The following is a 21,444-nucleotide window of genomic DNA, read 5'->3' on the forward strand; positions in this document are numbered from 1 at the left end:
TTAACTGCTCCTCACGCATGCGGGCCAGGCTTATTGCATCCTTCAGGGTCCTGGCCTTGAACATCCTTATCCCATCTGTTATCTCGGGCTGAAGCCCACCCATGAAGGTTCCAATTAAAGCCTTCTGGGTCCAACCGTGGACCCGGTTGGCAAGCCGTTCAAACTCCTTTTGGTTCTCTCTCAATGGGCCAACTTATTTAATTTTAGATAATGTCTCATCAAAGTCTTCCGCCTCTGTTGACCCAAAGCAGACCTAAAGTTCTTCTACAAACCTGGTCCACGTCACTAGCTTCCCTTGTTCCTGATAAGTTCGGCGAAACCATTGTCACCACTGGTTGGCTTTGCCCTCCAAGTGGAAAGAAGCCAACTACACTTTCTGTTCGTCGGCGGTGGCTTGGTAATTAAAGAATTACTCCACCCAGTTGATCCATTTGGTCGGATCGCCCCTTGCAAAAACCGGAAATTCTAGTTTGGCAAGTCGGGAGTGGAAGGGCGGGCGGTTAACTTCATTTCGACACGGTCTTTCCTTACGGAAAGGTTGTGTTGGCCCCACTCGGACTGGGTTGTTGCTGCTGGAATTTGGAATTTGGAATTTGGAACCCAGAATTTGGAATGATTTCTTACTTGCTTTTCATTCACATGTCGAGGCTTTAAATAGCCAAAGAGGAATTACAAGCTACTAACTACTTCCTACTTCTATGAACATGATTTCCAAAGACAGAGTTAAGGGATAATGGTCCACTTCCATTGTGGAGAGCTGCCGCAGAGTGGAACGGTTCTTTGGCTGAATGTGGATATGGTGGACCGGTTCTGTAGGGATGGCTGGTGCACGTGCGGTTGACTGGGTCATTTTCTCCAATTCCGGTATTTTGGATTTCTTGTGGGGACACGTTGGGATCTATGGATCCTAACATCTTGTGTGAGTATATTCACTACAATGCTTATCAACTAGCATCAACGCATATGCATGTACATTTTTTTACCATGTCAAGTACTATCTGTCTTATCACTACCTTGTTGCATTGAAAGTAGTACATGTTTATCCAAATCCTAGTATTCTGGGTGACAATAATAACATGAAGAAATACAGTCAATTTGCATAGAGAAGTGATGCAAAAAATCAGGTATTAATACTTATACATACTATCTGTTCACAAGCATCCATGGAATTTTATGAAATTATCCTATTTAACTCCAGAGGAAAAGAGGGGGAAAGAGAGGGACGGACATGCACAGTATATCAAAAACATGACAGGGAAAACAGGGTACAAACTATAACATTTCGCCTATAACAGTGAAAATGAACATGAGAGGAGCGATTGTTATGCTGGGATTTCTACCTTTCATCGTCTTGTTTTGATCACTGCACCATCCACTACATGAACCAATCTCCAAAAATAATAGTTTTGAATCACAATTCAAACTCATCTTCAAGCTTCAGCGCCTCCGCTGCAGCCTCCTCCTCCTCATCATCGACTACAAAGTACGGGTTATGAGCCTCTGGCTTGAATTTATAACCCGTAAACACATAGAAAGCAAGCGTAGCCAATTCTCCAGCTACCACGCTGGTCCAAAGATATTTATAGGAAGTAATAGTCTCCAGCGCATAAACCACTACACGAGTAAAGTAAATGTAGCAGATAACCACAATGTAATACTGTCTAAACAGAGTCAACTTCATCAAATTCACTGCGGCCTTCCCGTCAGTCCTAGCTGCCTCACGCAGGTTCTTGATCGACCAAACGATCGGGAACAGAACCGCACAACAACAAACCACATCTACCAGAAGGAAAATTTGCTTCCAGGTGATCCAATCATGACCATATGGGCCATTCTCATCGATCACAACCTGGGCGATGTTAGCAACAACCTGGAGGGGAATCACGATCATCAACACCTTCTTTTCTTTATCCTGCAAGTACGGCTTCAAGAACGACCACCCAGTGCCGATCAAAACGATCAGAGTGAAAAGAGTAATTCCCTTCAAGAAATTGAACATGTAGAACAACACATCCCACCCGTGCGCGCTCCCGGTTCTCTTGATGTACGATTTGTCCTCAGCCTCGCACAAGAGATTCAAGGCTTTCAATATAACAACGGCCAACATGAAGAAATGGATCCTGTAAACGGTGAGTCGTTTCTTATACAGAACGCTGATCCACAGACCCGCGAGACAGAAGTAGATTAAAGAGAGCAGGAAATAAACCTTAGGAAGGATAGTTTTGCCGGCGGAAAGGTAATCGCGGCTACGGTTCTTGCCCTCGAGATTGTACATGGCGGATTTAACGTTCATGGATACCTTGACTTGATTGAGGCAATTGGCAAAGACCAAGGTGTATTGGTCGGCGTCGTTTTCGCTGTATACAGTTTCAAAACTCTTCTTATCACCTTTGAGTTTGTTGAAAGTGAAAACGGGCTTGACCAGATCGGATTGGAGTGCGCATGAGACCTCACCCTCCTCCAGTTGCTGTATCACATGCACCCACGCATCACGGGTGCAGAGAAAGAAGCCCACCTTGGATAGGTCCAGATCCGGGTTGGAGTTCGAGAGCGAGATCCGCGATACGTTGAGCTCCAGGCGGCCGGCGTGGTTGAAGCCGAACTCGTCAAAAGGGATGATGGGTCGGTCATCTGATCGGATCTCCGAGGATCGTATCTCTGCGGAAGCTAGAAAACTAGTGAAAGCGAAGATGAGAACAATAGATAAGAAGCAATGAGAAAAACCCATGGCAGACTGCCCCATTAGCGATATAACGAGAGAGAGAAATTTCAGATCTAACGTCACTCAAATCTGGGCCTCTCTCTGTGTTAACACCGGCGAGGAAATATGGTGTTTTCCCTATTATCGGGTCTTATTCTATTCGAGAACCCAAGAGTCTTCCCTTTTTCCCCTCTCTCTCTCTCTCTCTCTCTCTTAGGACGAACGAAGATGAATGAGTAATCTCCAAGGAAAGAGAAGAGTAATTCACAACTTGAGTCAAATTACAAAATTACCCTACCTATCTTCGTCGATTTATTTAAACAAAAGGGACGCTTGGTAACTTTGCTCTGATGAGCATAACAATAAGTTCAAGCGAAAGAATTGGAAAGCTCGAGAATGAGACAAGATGGAAATTGAGAAGATTCGAATGGGCAAATTCGTGATTGGTAAGTGAAGCTCGCTCCAGCTACAAATAGCTCTATGGATTGTCCGGTTGGCGGTGAGTGATTTTACCACCCTTTATAACATCCGGTCCTAACAATTTAGTTCATGATTATTTAATATTAATAAAAAATAAATTAAAATAATTTTAATTTTAATATTTATAAATTTTTGATAAAAATTAGATTTTAGATGCATTTGAAGATATTTTTAAAAATTAGGATCAAAATAAAAATAAAAGAGAACTTATTTAAGAAGAAATCTAAAAAATTAGGATAAAAATAAAATTTTTAAAAGTTTGATCACATGGACCGCCACATAAGCAACATGGCCAGTCTCCGTGCACCGAGTGGCAGACACGTGGACACACGTCCACAAGGGAGGCAATGCAGGCGATCTGCGTGTCAACAAATCCAACGGCCCACATCGCATCCCGCGCGCACGGACAGTCCAAATTCGTTTCCTCTTCAGACGCGATCGGATAGTTGGATTTGATCGTGATGGAGGACCAAGATTTGCACACGGATCGGCCTAAACAGGCTTCAAATTGGACGATTCTCCTTCCTTTACGTCGACGCAAATGGACAGCCAGGATTAGGAGAAGAGAGGTATTTAAACATCTCTTGAGTCGGCTCCCAAAATCCTAACCGACACCCCTGACCGGAGAAGAAGAATAAGGGTGACTGGAGGAAAGCTCAGCTGTCGGAGGGACATCGTCGCTGCCGCACCGGAGCTATCACCGATGCCAAAGAGGTAAAATGTTTCCCCCTTCCTCTCGGAATTCAATTCTGAACCTCCCCCCATCCATATTGGAGCCAAAAGGCCAACAGGTGCACCGAAAAATGCTAGTAGAGCTCGATCGAGTCCCCGCGGTCGCAACCCAACAACCCCTCCGATGAGCCCCTTCCTGTTTTCCGTTTCTCTCAATTTTTTTACTATCATGTTCCTCGTCTCTTTCTTATACAAGTTAGCTGAAGAGGAACCCTGACCGTAAGAGAGGAACGGTGAAGCTGCTGCACTGGAGGACCCCACGTCGGTAGGGTCTCGGTTTTCCCTTTTTTGGGTGACAGAGGCTCTCTAACCTTGTTTTTCGCAGGTTTTGATGTAAAATATGCCAAAATTAGCCGAAAGCGACCGAAAACAGCCAGGCCGAGAGGAAACAACGTCGTGGGCGGTGGAGTCAGCACCGGAGTACGGTGGCGCTGCCGTGCTGGAACCCTAAACCGGTTGAAAAAGTTTAAAAATACTTATTTTGGCATTTTTTGGTATTTTGAGATACATGACACGGTATTTTTAGTTTCGCAGGAAAAATCCAAGAAACCCAGAAACCATCAGGAGGCGCAGTGAAAAGAACGGTATTTCGAACACAGATCCAGGGTAAGAATCTCTCACTCTTTTCTCCCGTTATAATAAATTAAAATCTAATAACTAATAACGGTGTGTTCTATAAAAAAATAGAAAATCTATAAATTAATTAGTGGTCACTAGTGGAGCCGAACTAGTTAGTATATATTTCTCATAGCTTTGTTGTTTACTTTCTCCTAACTGCTTAAAATGCTTACTGTTATATCGTGTGCTTTAATTTATTAATTTTAATTACTTTCTCATTTATTTAGTTTATCTACCCATGTTGTCCTCATCTGTTGATTGGTTTGCAATAAATGTCTTGATCATGTCTCCTTTAGTTGTTAATCTATTAATTTATATTATTTATGTAATTATCACTCTATTGTTATGTAAATATGGAATGAGTTGGTTGCGTGTGATTGATGGCCGGTGAATGATGTGAATATGTATGCTAAAGGGTTTATCGCGTACCTTGGGTATGGGTGTATGGACCGGTGCATAGGAAAATCCTACCGTAGACATTACCTCAATCGAATGGGGCTGAAAAATTGCATACCAAAAAGAGTTGGGAGGTATAGATCACCCTCATATCAGACGAAGTATCGAGGTGGTGGTATGTTTGACGCTCATTACCGGACGGGGTATAGGGACGACCGATTGGTTAATAATTTGATATTGGGTTCATGCATAGGAGAATATCCATATGGACCCCCAGAGACACTGGTAAGCAGATAAGGAGGTAAGTTTATTACTATTGTTGCTTTAAGTGTGAAATAAAAATGTTATTCCAGTTATTGTCTTCATAGGTCGATTTTGGAAACTCATAAGGGTAAGTATGAAATAATAGTTTTAAGTTAAACGAATTTATTTGAAAAGAAATAATGGTTTCATTAGTTGTTTGACAATTTTTACGAACCTTTAATTTTCTGTATCGGTGTTAAGTGTGATATTCTTACTAGACTAGTATAGTTCATCCCTCTTATTTAACTATTTCAGATCATGAAGACCAAGATCCAAATCCTTAATAGTAAGAAGTTTGTGAATAAAAGTTGTCTCCTAAATTCCATCACTTGCCCAGTAGAGGTTAACCTTATAGAATTTTAGTCATATTTTATTTTATTTACTTATTTCGTTATTTGAACTTCCGTAAAGGGATATTCTTTAGCCCTATTGGGTATCCCGATTTACTGTGTAATGAATGAAAATCTTAAACTCTTAATTACTTTCGCCATTCTTTTATTAATACAATATATATTCATTTCCTAAAAGTTTTGAGTTTTTTTAGCTAGTATCAGAGTCGCGTTCCTCGAAACCATTCTTTATACAAAAATTTAAATCATATAAATACAACCCGACACTCAACCCTTTTTTGTGAACTGTAAGTACAAAGATATGAAGAGAAGAAGACCCTCACTAAACCAAGCAGCCCATGATAGGTCGCTTTGAGAGGATGTCGATCAACTCTTTGAGATGTTGGAGAGACTTATCTCTGTTCAACAAGCCCGGGAAGAGATGAGGAGTTGTCTGACCCTCCACCACTACTACAGTATGAGCCACCCCTGCAACGAGAAGATCCAGTGCCACCCTAATACAGCCTTGCTCCTCCACCGTATCATCCGACACCACCACAGTATCATTCGGTGCCCCCACCATACAACCAGGTGTCGCTACAGGGCCACCTGGCCCCTCCCCAGCATAATCCAGTCCCTCTTTAATGGGACCCAGTTCTGCCCATGCTGGACTCGAGCTACATTGAGAGATATAAGAGACTTAACCCATCTACCTTTGCAGGGGGATCATCTTTCGAAGAGATCGAGTACTAGTTAGTGGAGACGGAGAAGGTTTCTGCGACTTTTAGGGTGGTTCCCGAATAAAAAGTTGTACTTGCTATCTACATGCTAGTGGGTGAGGCAGGTCGCTGGTGGCAGCTGAAGCCAGCCACCCTGCCCATTTCAGTCATTTGGGAATAGTTCCTAGTAGTCTTTAATGCAGAGTACCTCTTAGAGCATCTTCAGCATTTGAAAAAAATGGAGTTTGCAAACTTGGTCTATGGTGAGATGACAGTGTCTGAGTATGGCCGAAAATTCCTAAAGTTGGGCCGGTATTCTCCTGAGAGCATAATGGATAAAGGTAGAAAGACAAGAAAGTTTGAGTAGGGCCTTCGTCCTGAGTCAGACAACAACTGTATGTATTCGAGCTCAGCACCTATTCAGCAATTCTAGCCAAGGAACAACTAATAGAGAGGAACCTTCATATCTTCCCTTCAGCAGTGGGCAATTTCAGAGCCTCAGTTTCACACTGCAGGCCAACACCTACTGCACCGATTCAGCAGAATAAGAGACCTAAGTCTGCGACTCAAGATCCTGCTCAGGCTCCGGTAACAAGATGCGGTAGGACTTGCCAGTACTGTGACAAGGATCATGGGGACCGACCCTATTATCGTCTCAACAATACCTACCACATATATGAAAGTGTCTAGCACTATACAAGAGAGTGCCTGCGAAATCAAAATCAAGCCAGACCTCCAATCCAGGGCAGAGCTTACACTCTTACCCAGCAAGATGTTGAAGCCAATTCGGACATGATATAAGGTATGTATACTATCTGTAATCATATTGTACATATTTTAATTGATACTAGTGTTTCACATACTTTTACAAAACAATTGAATGTGTTACATAAAAATCTTGATTCTGTGCTGTTTATGTCTACTTATGAGAATATGACACTACTAGGGGATGTCGTATACAAAGGTTGTATTGTAAAAATAGCAGATAAAAAATTGAGTGTGGACCTAATAGCACTAGACACGAGGGATTTTGATGTAATTTTGAGGATGAATTGGTTAGCGATATATCACGCCACCGTAGATTAATTTCATAAGAAACTTGTATTCAGTCTTCCTAACGAAAAGTTATTCACAGATTAATAAAAGTTCTAAATATTATTCCCTTATGGTAACTGCATTGTTTACATGATGCCTTAACTCAGTTGTTCTTTTCTACATTAGGCAAGCTTAAGAAACAAATTTGCACTCAAGAGATTCTTGTAGTCCGAGAATTCCCGGATGTATTTCTTGATGAGTTACCCGAACTGCCAGTGGATAGAAAAGTTGGATTTATCATAAATCTTCAGCCTGATACTCAGCCCATTTCAGTTACCCTTTACTGTATGAGTCATATGGAGATGGAAGAATTAAGAAAACATATCAAAGAATTGTAGGATAGTGGGTTCATTCGACACATTATATCTCCTTAGGGTGCTGGAGTCATATTTGCAAGAAAAGGGGATGGGTCCCTTGGATCAATGGTCTTTTCTATCAGTTACAGGGTACTCGAGTTTTCTCCAAGATTGACTTACGTTTGGGTTACCATTAGGTAAAGATCAGTGCAAAGGACATTTTCAAGATGGCTTTCAGAACTCCGGACGGGAACTATGAGTTCCTGGTCATGCCATTTGGGTTAACCAATGCACCAGTCATTTTTATGGACTTGATGAACAGGATTTTCATGCAGTTTTTGGATCAGTTCGTCATAATATTTATTGATGATATCCTAGTCTATTCAAAGAGTAGAGAGGAACATACTCAGCACCTGACTTAGGTTTTACAGGATCTCAGAAAAAAAAAAGCTACATGTAAAATTGAGCAAGTATGAATTTTGGCTCAAATAGACTACGTTCCTAGGGCACATAATATCAAAGAATAGGGTATCAGTGAATTTCGAAAAGGTTGAGCCAGTACTGGGTTAGGAGAAATTGACTTCAGTTAAAGAAATTCGTAGCTTTTTGGGAGATGATATGTTATTATCGTAGGTTTGTGGAAGGATTTTCAAGTTTATCTGCTCCCTTGACTTGGCTTATGAAGAAGAATGTCAAATTTAAGTAGAATAAGGACCGTGAAAGTAGCTTTATAGAACTCAAAAAATAGTTGACTACCGCACCAGTTTTAGTACTGCCAAGTGGGACAGGTAGGTACACAGTGTACAGTGATGCTTCCTACCTAAGGTTAGGCTATGTTCTTATGCAGTATGGAAAGTTCATAGTCTATGGGTCTAGGCAGTTGAAAAGACATAAAAAGAATTACCCTACCCATGACTTGGAACTTGCCGCTATTATCCTTGCCTTGAAGACCTGATGCCACTACTTATATAGGGAGACTTTTGATATTTATACAAACCATAAGATCTTGAAGCATATATTCACCATGAAGGATCTCAACATGCATCAGAGGTATTGGATAGAGCTCCTCAAGGACTAAAATTGTAAGATCTTGCATCACCCGAGTAAGGGCAATGTAGTAGCCGATGTGCTCAATAGAAAAAATACAGGTATGTTGGTTCATTTAATGATTTATAAATGCAGGGTAATAGGGACTGCACAATAGATACATATTCAGGATTCGAAAAGGACTACATGTCTAATCCATCTAGCTGTTCAACCCGAACTGATTCAGAGAATAAAAAAAGTCCAACTAACTGATTCCACCCTAGCAGCTCTCAGAAAGGATGCAGAACGAGTTATAAATCTAGAATTTCGAATCTCTGCCGATGGGTTGCTTAGGTTCCAAGATATGGTGTGTGCTCTAGATGACAGTGAATTAAAAATTGATATTATAACAGAGGCTCACAGTTTAAAGTTAACCATGCATCTCGGAAGTACTAATATATATCAAAACATGCGATCCTAATTCTAGTGGAGTGGGATGAAAAAAGAATTATCGAATTTTGATAAAAATTGGTCCGAGATAATTTAATATTAATAAGAAAAATAAATTAAAATAATTTAAATTTAAATTTTTATGAATTTTTTATAAAAATTAGATTTTGGATGCATTTAAAAATATTTTCAAAAATCAGGGTCAAAATAGAAATAAGAGAGGATTTATTTGAAAAGAAATATGAAAAAATGGAGTAAAAATATAATTTTCAAAAGTTTGACCACGTGGACCACCATGTCGACAGCACAACCAGTTTTTGTGTGCCGCGTGGCAGACACATAGACATACATCCACGCGGGAGGCCACACAGGTGATCCGCATGCTAGCGGATCCAACGACCCAAATCACATCTCATGCGCACGGACGGTCCAAATCTATTTTATCTTTAGATGCGATTAGATGGCTGGATTTGATCGCGATCGACGGCCTAGATTTGCTCACGAATCGACCTAAACGGGCTTCGAATCGGACGATTGTCCTTGCTCCACATCGACGCGAATGAACGGCTAAGATCAGGGGAAGAGAGGTATTTAAACCTCTCTTTAGTCGGCTCCCAAAACTAGCTGGCACCCCTAATAGAAGAAGAAGAAGGGTGGTCGGAGGAAAACTCAGTCGTTGGAGGGACATCGTCACCGCCGCATTGAATCCACCGACGATGGCAAAGAGGTAAAATTTTTCCCTCTTTTGCTTAAAATTGAATACCAAACTTCCCCATACCCATATCAGAGCCAAAAAGCCAATGGGTGCACCGAAAAAAGCTAGTAGAGCTCGATCGAGCTGTTGTGGCTGCAACCTTAAAACCCCTCCAATGAGCCCCTTCTCGTTCTTTAGTTCCCTCAATTTTTTGACCATCTTGTTCCTTATCTTTTTCTGATGCAGGTTAGAAGAAGAAGAACCCTAATGGCAAGAGAAAAATGGGAGAGCCGCAGCACCAAAAGATCCCTCCGCCGGTAGGGTCTTGGTTTTCCCCTTTTTCGGCCAACAAAGGCTTCCTAACCTTTTTTTCACAGGTTTTTATGTAAAACCGGTCAAAATTGGCTGAAAGCGGCCAGCCAAGCCAAGAGGAAACGCCACCATGCCGAAACCCTAAACCGGTCGAAAACATTTAAAAATATTTATTTTGACATTTTTGGGTATTTTGGGATACATGACGCGTATTTTTTATTTTTGCAGAAAAAATCCAAGAAACTCTAGAGCTGCTAGGAGGTGCAGTGAAAAGAATGGTATTTCAAACACCGATTCAGAGTAAGAATCTCTCATCTTTTTCTCCCGTTACGGTAAATTAAAGTCTAATAACTAATAACGGTGTGTTCTATAAAAAAATAAAAAATCTCTAAATTAATTACAGGTTATCAGTGGAGCCAAAACTGGTCAGTATATATTTGCCCTAGTTTTGCTGTTTATTTTCTCCTACACTGTCTAAAATGCTTACTATTACATCTTGTGCTTTAATTTATTAATTTTAATTTCTTTCTCATTCATTTAGTTTATCTATCCGTGTTGTCCTCATCTGTTGATTGGTTTGCAATAAATGTCTCAATCATGTCTCCCTTAGTTGTTAATCTATTAAGTTATATTGTTTGTGTAATTATCACTCTATTGTTCTGTAAATATGGAATGAGTTGGTTGCACGTGATTGTTGGCTGGTGAATGATGTGAATATGTATGCTAAAGGGCTTATTGCTTAACCTGGGTATGGGTGTACGAACTTGGTGCATAGGAAAACCCTACCGTGGACGTTATCTCAGTCGAATAGGGCTGAGAAATCTTATAGCGAAAGGAGTTGGGAGGTATAGATCGCTCTCATATCGGACAGGATATCGAGGTGATGGTATGTTTAATGCCCATTACTTAACGAGGTATGGAAACGACCGGCTGATTGATAATTGAATATTGGGTTCACGCGTAGGGGATATCCTTATGGGCCCCCAGAGATACTGATAAGCAGGTAAGGATATAAGTTTATTGTTTTTGTTACTTTAAGTGTGAAATAAAAATGTTATTCGAATTATTGTTTTCATAGGTCGATTTTGGAAACTTATAAGGGTGAGGATAAAATAACGATTTTTAAGTTAAACGAATTTATTTAAAAAGAAATAATGGCTCCATTAGTTGTTTGACAATTTTTACCAATTTTTAATTTTTCGTATCGATGTTAAGTGTAATATTCTTACTAGGTTAATGTAACTCATCCCTATTATTTAACCATTTTAGATTAGGAATACCAAGATCCAGATCCTTAGCAACAAGAAGGTTGTGAATACAAGTTACCTCCCGAATCCCATCAGAGTTGCCCAGCAGAGATTAACCTTATAGGATTTTTAGTCATGTTTTGTTTTATTTACTTATTTCGTTATTTAAACTTTCATAAAAGAATATTTTCGTAACCCTATTGAGTATCCTAATTTACTGTGTAAGAAATGAAAATTATAAACTCTTAATTGCTTCTGCCATTCTTTTATTAATACAATATATATTTATTTTCAGAAAAAGTTTTGGGCCTTTACACCCTTCACTCTCTTTTTTATAAAAAGCTCAAAAGTTTATTTCTCGTTCTCTTTTAAAGTTCTGTTTGAATGATTTTTGTGATGGTTCATTAATGTAAGGTAATGTATGGTAAGTGTGTAGGATAGTAATTGATAGGTTATGACATGTTTGGGAATACGGTATATTAATGTATCGCAATGACAGCTGTTTTGTTTGGATTGATAGATTGATATGGTTATATATTATGTCAAATTACCAAATTGTCCATATTTTAATGTATGTAATATTGAATGAAAAAAAAGAAGAAAAAAATACTTATTTAAATTGTAATTAAGTTATTTAACTTGAGAAATTATTTAAATTTTAATTATTATTGAATTTTTTTTCTTAAAATATCAAAAAAATAAATTTGTTATGAAGAATAAAAATTCATTTTTTATAGTTAGTATAAAAAATTAATTTAAAACTACAATTTTTAATTTATAATTATAAACTAAAAAAATCTAAAAAAAATCTAATATATAATATTTATTATTATCATTTTTATGACATAAATAAAGTAAATAAATAAATTCATATATTATTAGAATTGTCTACTTAATTTATATATGATTTTTTATTTAACTTTTTTTATAATAAAAATATAAAAAGTGACTGTATAATTTTTTTATTTAAATGTTTTGAATAGAAGTAGATCGACTGATAATTGATAAACAAATCGAGAAGAAGAGTAACATATTGAGAAAAAGAGAAGAAGAGAAGAAAAGAAAAAAAAAGTAGGTTGGGGTGCTGAGAAGGGTTTTTTCAAGGATAAAATAGGAATTATGAAAATGTAATGAGGGTATAAATGGAACAAAAATGTTAACCTGTCAAAAACCACCAAATCAATGATTTTAAAAAGTTGTCCAAAATTTGCCTTTAGAATACTATAAAAAACCCTAAGGTAAGCATACCATCAGCAAACAAACATGATTTTGTCATCTCATTACTATACCTTATATTAATGAGCCACATTTTACCATCATTCAAACAGAGTCTAAGCTTATATTAGAAGGAGTGCTTCACAGAAATGCTACCATTAACAAGAAAGCTTGTTCTGAAAATGAGTGTTCAGTGGTTCAGTTCTTGTGTTCTAATTTGTTGGGTTAAAGTTGGACTAATCTTGTGATAATTCCTTATGATAACAACATGAAAGCAAGACGATTTGTTAAATATGTGATTTAAAAGAGAAGAGTTGGGTCTTTAAATGAGGAGGAAATTGGGATTAGGCTGAAAAAGGATTGGGAAATTAGGAGAGGTAAATTTTGTTATCCACTTACTTTTTTGGGTGTTTCGTCTGGGCTATCTAAACTTTTGGGGGGCACAAATTTGATACAAATCTTTCCTTCCAGGGCTGCGTTCTGAATTCTTTTAAAGAAAATTATCTACCAACGTTCTAGGTTTCATAATGAAGAAACTATAATAGTCCTCAACATTAGTCTGATTTCAACTTTCCCAATCACTCAAAGGAAAAAAGAAATTCAGTTTCCCTAAAGCAAATGTTTTTTGGGGATAAAAATAAACAGAAAAGTCATGGACCTATTCCTACAGGATTTAGCATTTGCTCTTTCGTTCTCCTTATTTAGGGCTACAACCATGTTAAATTCCTAGCATGTGTTAATACATATGCACTTTGGAGGAGGAGAGCTTTTCAGAGATATACAATCACTCTTGTCAAATAAGGATGCTGATTATATTTTAAATTTTAATTATTTGGAATAAGAATGAGAATACAACATAAATATGATTAAAATTTCTGAGCCAAAATAACTTGCAAAATTCAGTTTTATGTCTTATTTCAATTAAATGTTTTCTAGTTTCTCCCTTAACAATAGAGAATACAAACTTGTCGAATTAAAAATACATGCGAAAGCTATAGAAAGTTTGTTAAGATTCAATTTATTGGTGATGGCTAAATAAGGTTTTTAGGATTGGTTAAAGGAGAATTTGGCAAATTATATTTGTGGTTTGAAGGTGTGTCACAATGATATTAACGGGAATATAAAACAAGCTAGATGGAGCCCTTTTACTTTTTAAATATGGTTCAGAAAATGGGTAAGTTGCATAGCCATTTCGGCTGCATTGTAGGTAGAAATGTTCAAGACAGAACTTCCTTTGGCATTATTTGGACATCCTCACAAATTGGTTATTTTAAGGTTAATATTGGTGTAAGTTTTGTTATTTTTCAAATAAATATATATATTGGTGTAACTTTTGATAATTCACTTTCTGCGCGGTTAAGAGCGATTTGCATGGATGCTTGAGGAATAGTTATGTTTGCTATGATCTAAAGAGTTCTAGAGTCGAATAAGGTGGAAAGATTAGAATTATTAGCTACCCTTTATGGCATGGAGGTGGTGTTATCAACTAATTCAAAGAATTTCATCTTTGAGGGAGATGCTCAGTTGTTTTCAAGTATGATTTTTTTTTTCAAATTAAATGAATTTGGTTTTTAATAGATGATGTTAAAATTTTTTTGCCCCCTACTTTAGATTTTTTTCTTGGATTCTTAGATTTTGTGATCATTTCCCCCCTAATTTAGAACTTTTTTCTTGAATTCTTAGATTTTGTGATCACTTAACTAACATCTTAGCTTGGGAGGTTGCGAATACACTTGATAATCATACTCATGTAGAGAAGTGTAAAGAAAACCAACCGGGTGATTAATAATTTTTAATGCTTTCAATTTTTATCTAGTGATTTGTGTAAAGACCATTGGGAACATTTATACATGCAGGAGAGTAAAAAGGGAAGGTGGAAAGGTAGTATCTGGAACCTACCGAAATCACCAGTTGTCCACAACAAACTAACCAATTCAAAAAGCAGAAAAAATCTTAGCCTTCAATTTTAGGGTTTCGATCTGGACGGTCCACTTATCCGATACCTTACATCTTACTCTCAATGTTTTCACCCGCTCCTTAAGATGAAGCCTGTTTACTTTCAGCTCTTCGAGTTCCACACCACTCCTTTAACTCTTCATGTTTTCTTGTTGTAGATGCTTTGTCTTGAACATAAGTTTGTGATGTGTTGAGGTCCCCAAAGGTTTGGTGAGTAGATCGGCAAGTTGTTCTCTTGAGGTGACATGCTTCATTTTGACAAAGCCCTTTTGTACTTGGTTGTGAACTATATGGCAATCGATGTCGAGGTACTTCGTTCGTTCGTAGAAGACCGGGTTAGCTGTGATGTGCTCAACGGCTTTGTTATCGCAGTTCAATATTACAGGTAAGTGAGGTATTATTTGGAAATCTTGAAGGAGGCAAGTTATCTATTGAACCTCATATACTGTGGATGACATACTTATGTACTCAGCTTCTACGGAAGACTTACTCATCGTAGTTTGTTCTTTATTTTCTAGGAGATTAGTGCTGATCCAAGGAAAATGCAAAAACCCGTGAGGGATTTGCGGGTCATTGGATACAATGCCCAGTCCAAGTCACAAAAGGCTTGGACTTTGAGGTCATTTCTTCTCGGGAAGAAGATGCCTTATTCCAAATATTGCTTTAGGTAGCTGACAACATGTAGTGCGGCATCGAGATGCAGCAATCTAGGCTGTTATATGAACTGATTAAGATGTTGGGTGGAGTATGTTATATCGGGTCTGGTAAAGTTGAGGTATAGCAAACAGCTGATTAGACGTCTGTATCTCTCTAGATCTGGTAAAATCTCTCATTTTCCTTCATTTAGTTTTAGTCTGGAAAGCAAAGGAAAATGGCTTCCTTTTGCATTTTCTACTTTTGTATCTTGTAAGATATCTTTGACATATTTTCTTTGGCAGATGTAGATCCCTTCTTTCGATGCGACTATCTCGACTCCAAGGAAATATCTTACTTGTTCGAGGTCCTTGACCGTGAAGGTTTCATCCAGGGCGCTTTTGACTTTACAAACTTTTTTGTCTTTAGGGCCAATAAAAAGTAAGTCATCCACGTATATTACAATTGCAATATAGTTTTCATTTGTTCTTATTGTGAATAGATAGTGGTCGGCTTTTGATTTGGTGAACTCGATGGATTGAGCTTTGAAGTAAGCTCCTTGTTTCATTAATGACCTGCTTATTTCAAGCCGTACAAGCTTTTGGTTAAGTGGTAGACTTGCCCTTCACTGGCCTTGGAGTAGCCCTCTAGGGGTTTTAGGTATAGTTCTTCTTCTACAAACTCAAGTAGGTATGCATTATTAATGTCTAACTAATATACTGGTCAGTCTCTTGCAGCTACTATGGCTAGAAGTAGTCGAACCGTGACTATTTTGGCCACTAGTGAAAAGCTATCATGATAGTCTATGCTGAATTCTTGATTGTAACCCTTAGTAACGAGCCTTACTTTATATTTGTCAACTGATCCATTAGCATTATATTTTATTATATAAACCCATTTTGAGTTAATTGCTTTATTCCCTTTTGGTAGTTCTGCTAGTTCCCAGGTGTTATTGTCTTCTAGTGCGGACAGCTCGGCTTGCATGGCCTCAACCCACTTGTCGTCTTTTTTAGCATCTCTGTATGACATTGGTTCCTTTGTAATAGACACTTGTGCAATGAAATTAACATAGCCATGATTGTATGCAGGTGAGGTGGACATAAGGAAGGGTGGTTCGGGCACAAGTTGTTCGGTGACATGGGCAACAAAGTCTTCTATCCAGTCGGGCTTGCTTCTCACCCTGGTGCTCTTCCTTGTTTCAAATTCTTGGGGGATGATGTTTGGTAAGGGAGTTTCCTCTCTGTTTTGTAACTGGTTTTCAGGTATGGTGGTTGTGTCAATACTTGGTATTGGTAGTGGTGTGTCATGATAATCTGGTTTAAGGTTTTGTGTTTGGTATGGGTGAATGTGTTCATGGAATATGACATCCCTTGACAGAACTATTTCTTTGTTTATTATATCATATAATTTATAAACCTTAACATTGGATGCATACCCTAAGAGAATACATATCAAGCCCTGGGTTCAAACTTGTCTTTTTGGGGGGTTAAAATTTGTAGCAAAACATAGGCAACCAAAAATATTTAAATTTGAATAATTTGACTGTTTTTTGTATAAAATTTCGTAAGGTGTTTTCCACTTTAAAATAGAGTTTGGCAAAACGTTTATTATGTGTGTGGCTGTGAGTATGACTTCACCCCAAATTTTTTATAGTAATTTTGATTTGAACATCAATGCTCTAGCAACTTGCAGTAGATGCTTGTGTTTCTTTTCTACCACACCATTCTGCTGTGGTGTGTATGTACATATTTTTTGATGCACGATTCCATTTTCTTGTAAAACACTTTTGCATGAGATGTTTATAAATTCAGTGCCATTATCTGTCCTGATAATTTTGATTATTTTCTGAAATAGGTTTTGTATTAAATTGTAAAAATATTTCAAGATGTTTAGTACACTTATTTTTTAAAAATAAATAAGTCCAAGTGGCTCGTGAAAAATCATCAACTATGGTTAAAAATAGGATGCACCGAAAATATAATTGAGAGGGTATGGTCCCCAAAGATCAACATGCATCAAACTAAAAATAACATTAGTATTAATAGAACTTTTAGAGAAAGACAAGTGTTGATGTTTTGCCAAGGGGCATATTTCACAATTATGTGAAGTTGCATTATTTGGTAACTTTAGGCTAGGAATGTGGATCAATTTTTGTGTGGATGTGTGGCCAAGTTGTTTGTGCTATAGTTGTAGGTTGTTTTCTTGGGTGTGGCTGATGCATGCTTTGTCAGGATCTATGTCTTTACTCAGGGTGTACAGGCCCTTCATTATTTGTCCCTTCCTCATTGTTTTGTTAGTTGTCAAATCCTGTACAAAACAATGGTTGGGATAAAAGAAAACGTAGGTATTCAAAGCTTGGGTTAGCTTTCTGATAGAAATAAGGTTACAAGTAAATTTTGGTATATATAGGACATCCTGTAGAATTAGGTTATTACATAGTTTTATGCTTCCCTTGTGAGTTGAATGATTTGTGGTTCCATCTAGTAGCAAAACAGGTATTGTGGGTTTTAGTTTTATGGGTTTTGAAAGCATTTTAAAATCATGACATATGTGTGATGTGACACCTGTGTTTATTACCCAAGTTCCTACATCATTAGAGATACGTAAAGAATAACATCTAGGTTGCTTACCAGTGGGGCTAGAGTAGGCCACACATCCTGCTAATTCTGCCATGTTTGCTCATTGGTTCTTCATATACTTGCTGATCTCTTATTGTACGAGTGTGGCCATTTTTGTGCTCTAATTTGTGTTGGATGCTTATGTTTTTGTGCCATTAGGAATACTATTTATCACTGCATTGGCCTTTTTCTTATTCTTTTTTCCTTTGAGCTCTGCAAACCACTCTAGGTAACCGTGGAGGTTGAAGCATGTGTCCTTTATGTGCCCTGTGTTTCTACAGTAGGTGCATGTTCTGTTGTCTTTTTCTTTTTATTTGTTTAGAAATTTTGGATTGTCTTTTAGGTTGGCGTAAAATGCAGCGGTCGCCCCTTCATGTGAGTTGATATTGTGTACTTCCCTTTGTTTTTCAACACTGATCACCATGGAATAAGCTCTGTTCACAGTAGGTAAATGTTCCATGATTAATATTTGGTTTCTCACATGATCATACGAGTCATTAAGACTTATTAGAAATTATATCAGGTTGTCGGTGTTGTCGATTTCATTATGTTGTGTTGCAGCATGACAAGTGCAGGCAAGTGAGTGCCTTAGGTGAGTTAACTCATCCCATAACCTTTTAAGTTTTGTATAATAGGCTGTGATAGAAATGTTGGACTGCGTGACGAAACTTATTTCATGCTTTAGTTGGTACAACAAAGGTCCGTTACTTTCACCATACCTTTCTTTTATTTCATCACACAGGTTTTTTGCTGATGTAGTGAACAAGAAGGCACTAGCAAGTTCTTTGTTCATTGAGCTTAGGATCCAGGACACCACCATACTATCTGTTTTCTGCCATTGTTCGTATTCTACCGCATCAGGTTCGGGCTTCTTGCATCTGCCATCAACGAAAGGAAACTTGTTCTTGGCTCTTAGCGCAATCACCATGGCTCGACTCTAGGACAAATAGTTGGAGCCATCAAGGGTGGCTATGACGAGTTGTATCCTAAGCTGATATGAGTTGTTAAGCTGCATATTTCGATCGCAGAACGTGGGGATAAAATAGCTGCTGCGGCAGAATCGATCAACAAGCAGTTGCTGCAGTATCCCATTTTCTCCATTATCTTTAGTTACTTAAAAGTAGGAGTTTGCGATTGTATTTTTATGTATTTAAACTATTTCCAAGCATCAAGGAAGGTAGACAATTATTGAATCTAAAATTTTATGGTATATTCTCATTCAAAGAGAATTTCTTTATTAATTTACTTTGGCTTTCGACTGAGACCTATCAATTGTTATGGGAGTCAGCTACTCACAAAAAAAAAAAGAATAGAAAACCTGAAAATCAGTTTGGGAAGGTTGCAGGATCGTTTGAGCAGAATGGAGGTGGGTTTCGTCGACAGATTCCACCAGCTCGAGGACACCCTCCGACGGCTCATTGACACTTTGGTGTTGAACAGAGAAGAATCCAGCAGCAATGCCCCAGGCCGACTGGGCCAGATGCGACCGAACTGCGACGACGGCACAGAGAAAAGTGATGGGGGCCGATCGCCTTTCTACTCCGATGCAAAAAGCGTTGCTTTTGCGAGAGATATGTGGAGATCTCTTACACATGGAGGGGGAAGCACTGGGGAAGATGGTAACCTCCATATTGATAGAATTGATGAAATGGATGTTATTTCTAAACAGTTTTCTGTGAGTTTGGATGATGCCCAGATGCAGATTATTGGTACTGATGATAAAATAGCGGAGGTGTATGAGATTGACATGGAGAAATTGGAAAATCTCCTGTCTCTTTTACAAAGCTCCGTTGGCGATGCTCTAACGTTCTGCCTTGCTAATATGGATTGGAACTTGCATCAAGAATTTGTTGTTAAAGTACTTAGAACTCTATATATTTTGGGAGAGATTTTGATTATGTTTTTCAGGTGGGCAATGAAGAAGCCAAAGTTCAAATTGACAAGGTCTGTTATGGAAGCTCTTGTTCATGGTGTTAGTACTGGTTTGAGGAAGAGGAAAGTCTATGCTTTTGGGGATTTGATTATGGAGGTTGGGGAAAAGGAGAATGGTCTATTAAGCATAGATATTCTCAATTAGTTAATAGCTTCTTTATCAAAGTTGAGTAAAGGAAAAACAACTTTGGAAGTTTTTAACAAATTTGGGAAATTTGGGCGCAACCTAAATGTAGAAATTTACTATTTCACCATTGAAGCACCTTTGTTGGTGTGGATGGTGGAGGCGGCGACGACAGTCGTCATGAATGGAAGCTTTGATGATGAGAACGCGGGTCCTAAAGGGGATAAAGAGATGACGAGAAAAAAACTTGAGGAGGCAATGGGTTTTGGATTTGATGGCGGAGGGAATGCGGGAGAGTTGATTGAAATTTGGTTGTGAAGCTTCTCCATACTATTTGATCAGGTTTGAGCTTCTTTTTCAAGTTCATGTAATTTCTCATTATGGGATGACCTTGTACAATAAGACCATACAAATATATATATATATATATATATTGGGTTGGAGAATGGTGATGATGGAGAGCAGCAAAAAAAAAAAAATACATATATATATATATATTGGATTGGAGAATGGTGATGATGGAGAGCAGTAGAAAATATATAAATATAGAATGGATTGGAGAATGGTGATTATGGAGAGCAGAAAAAAAAAATAATAATAAAAAAAAACCATTAGAAGAAGAAGTAGCATGGGAGAATACTGCCGGCAAAAATGAATTGATAATCTAAACCTCGAGTACAAGGTTCTTAAAAAAAGAGGGAGACAATGATAAGACCCGAAGAGGTGGTACAAGTTGACAGTTAAACCATTTTCCCACAACCAAAGCAGTTCTTCCGCGAAGTCCTACGACCAGATCAGTTCTCCCACAACCAGAGCAGTTCATGCAGTTATTCTAGATTTTTCTATTTAAGCATGTACGCAACTGCAGAAAAGGAGCAAAAAATCAATAATTCAACTACTGAAAGTGAGACCACAAACAACATGGGCTTTGTTAAGGACAGTGGATCACGCAGCGAGTCAGATGCGGAACTGACTCAAGAAAAAGTTCTTTTGGTACACCAGCTCGAATCAGAACATTTGATAACTACAACAATGGGCAAAAATATTTTGACTATCTGTTTTATATGGACTTTGAAGCATCAATGGTTTAGTGGAGAATGCTCTCAGGCATCTGAAGGAGTGCTACTTTCTTGCGAGCGCTAAGAAGCTCCTAATGAAGAAGATGCCCAAGGAAGATACCACATGGGAAACTACTACAGCGTTGCGAGAAAAATTTCAGTCATTTGAACCTTGAGGACAAGGTTCCTAAAAAAGGAAGGAGTAATGTTAAGCTGCATATTTCGGTCACAGAGCGTGGGGATAAAATAGCTGTTGTGGCAGAATTGGACAACAAGCAGTTGCTGCACTATCCCATTTCCTCCATTATCTTTAGTTGCTTAAAAGTAGGAGTTTGCGGTTATATTTTTATGTATTTAAACCATTCCCAAGTAACAAGAAAGGCAGACAATTATTGAATCTAAAATCTTATAGTTTATTCTCATCCGAAGAGAATTTTTTTATTAATTTACTTTGACTTCTGACTGGAACCTATCAGTAATGTAGTGTAGAAATCAGGAAAAGCAATGCTT

General features: G+C 38.1%; 2 protein-coding genes across 5 annotated transcripts; one reads left to right on the top strand and one right to left on the bottom strand.

Moving 5' to 3' along the window:
- The first annotated feature begins 862 nt into the window (after window positions 1–862).
- On the top strand, window positions 863–21,375 carry LOC148266323 (uncharacterized). Of its 4 annotated transcripts, none has more exons than XM_088217987.1 (5): window positions 863–919; window positions 16,291–16,425; window positions 18,164–18,267; window positions 18,344–18,412; window positions 18,563–21,375. In XM_088217987.1, exon 5 carries the CDS (start codon window positions 19,025–19,027, stop codon window positions 19,895–19,897), a length of 873 nt encoding a protein of 290 aa, XP_088074113.1. In that variant the 5' UTR covers window positions 863–919; window positions 16,291–16,425; window positions 18,164–18,267; window positions 18,344–18,412; window positions 18,563–19,024; the 3' UTR covers window positions 19,898–21,375. The 4 variants fall into 4 exon arrangements, with proteins under 4 accessions (XP_088074113.1, XP_088074116.1, XP_088074115.1 ...); XM_088217990.1 differs by having other exon boundaries at window positions 18,580–21,375; XM_088217989.1 differs by having other exon boundaries at window positions 18,164–21,375.
- LOC110820050 (Lung seven transmembrane receptor family protein) lies at window positions 1,109–2,973 on the bottom strand. The gene has a single exon (XM_022049424.2). It carries the CDS (start codon window positions 2,741–2,743, stop codon window positions 1,412–1,414), a length of 1,332 nt encoding a protein of 443 aa, XP_021905116.1. The 5' UTR covers window positions 2,744–2,973; the 3' UTR covers window positions 1,109–1,411.
- Window positions 21,376–21,444: the final 69 nt, after the last annotated feature.

This window comes from Carica papaya, chromosome 4 (genome assembly GCF_054855325.1).
Source record: "Carica papaya isolate Zhongbai chromosome 4, ASM5485532v1, whole genome shotgun sequence".
NCBI lineage: Eukaryota > Viridiplantae > Streptophyta > Magnoliopsida > Brassicales > Caricaceae > Carica > Carica papaya.

Coding starts and splice junctions, on each gene's coding strand:
- LOC110820050 (XM_022049424.2), bottom strand. CDS start 2,743: ATGGGGCAGTCTGCCATGGGTTTTTCTCATTGCTTCTTATCTATTGTT.
- LOC148266323 (XM_088217989.1), top strand. CDS start 19,025: ATGGTATATTCTCATTCAAAGAGAATTTCTTTATTAATTTACTTTGGC.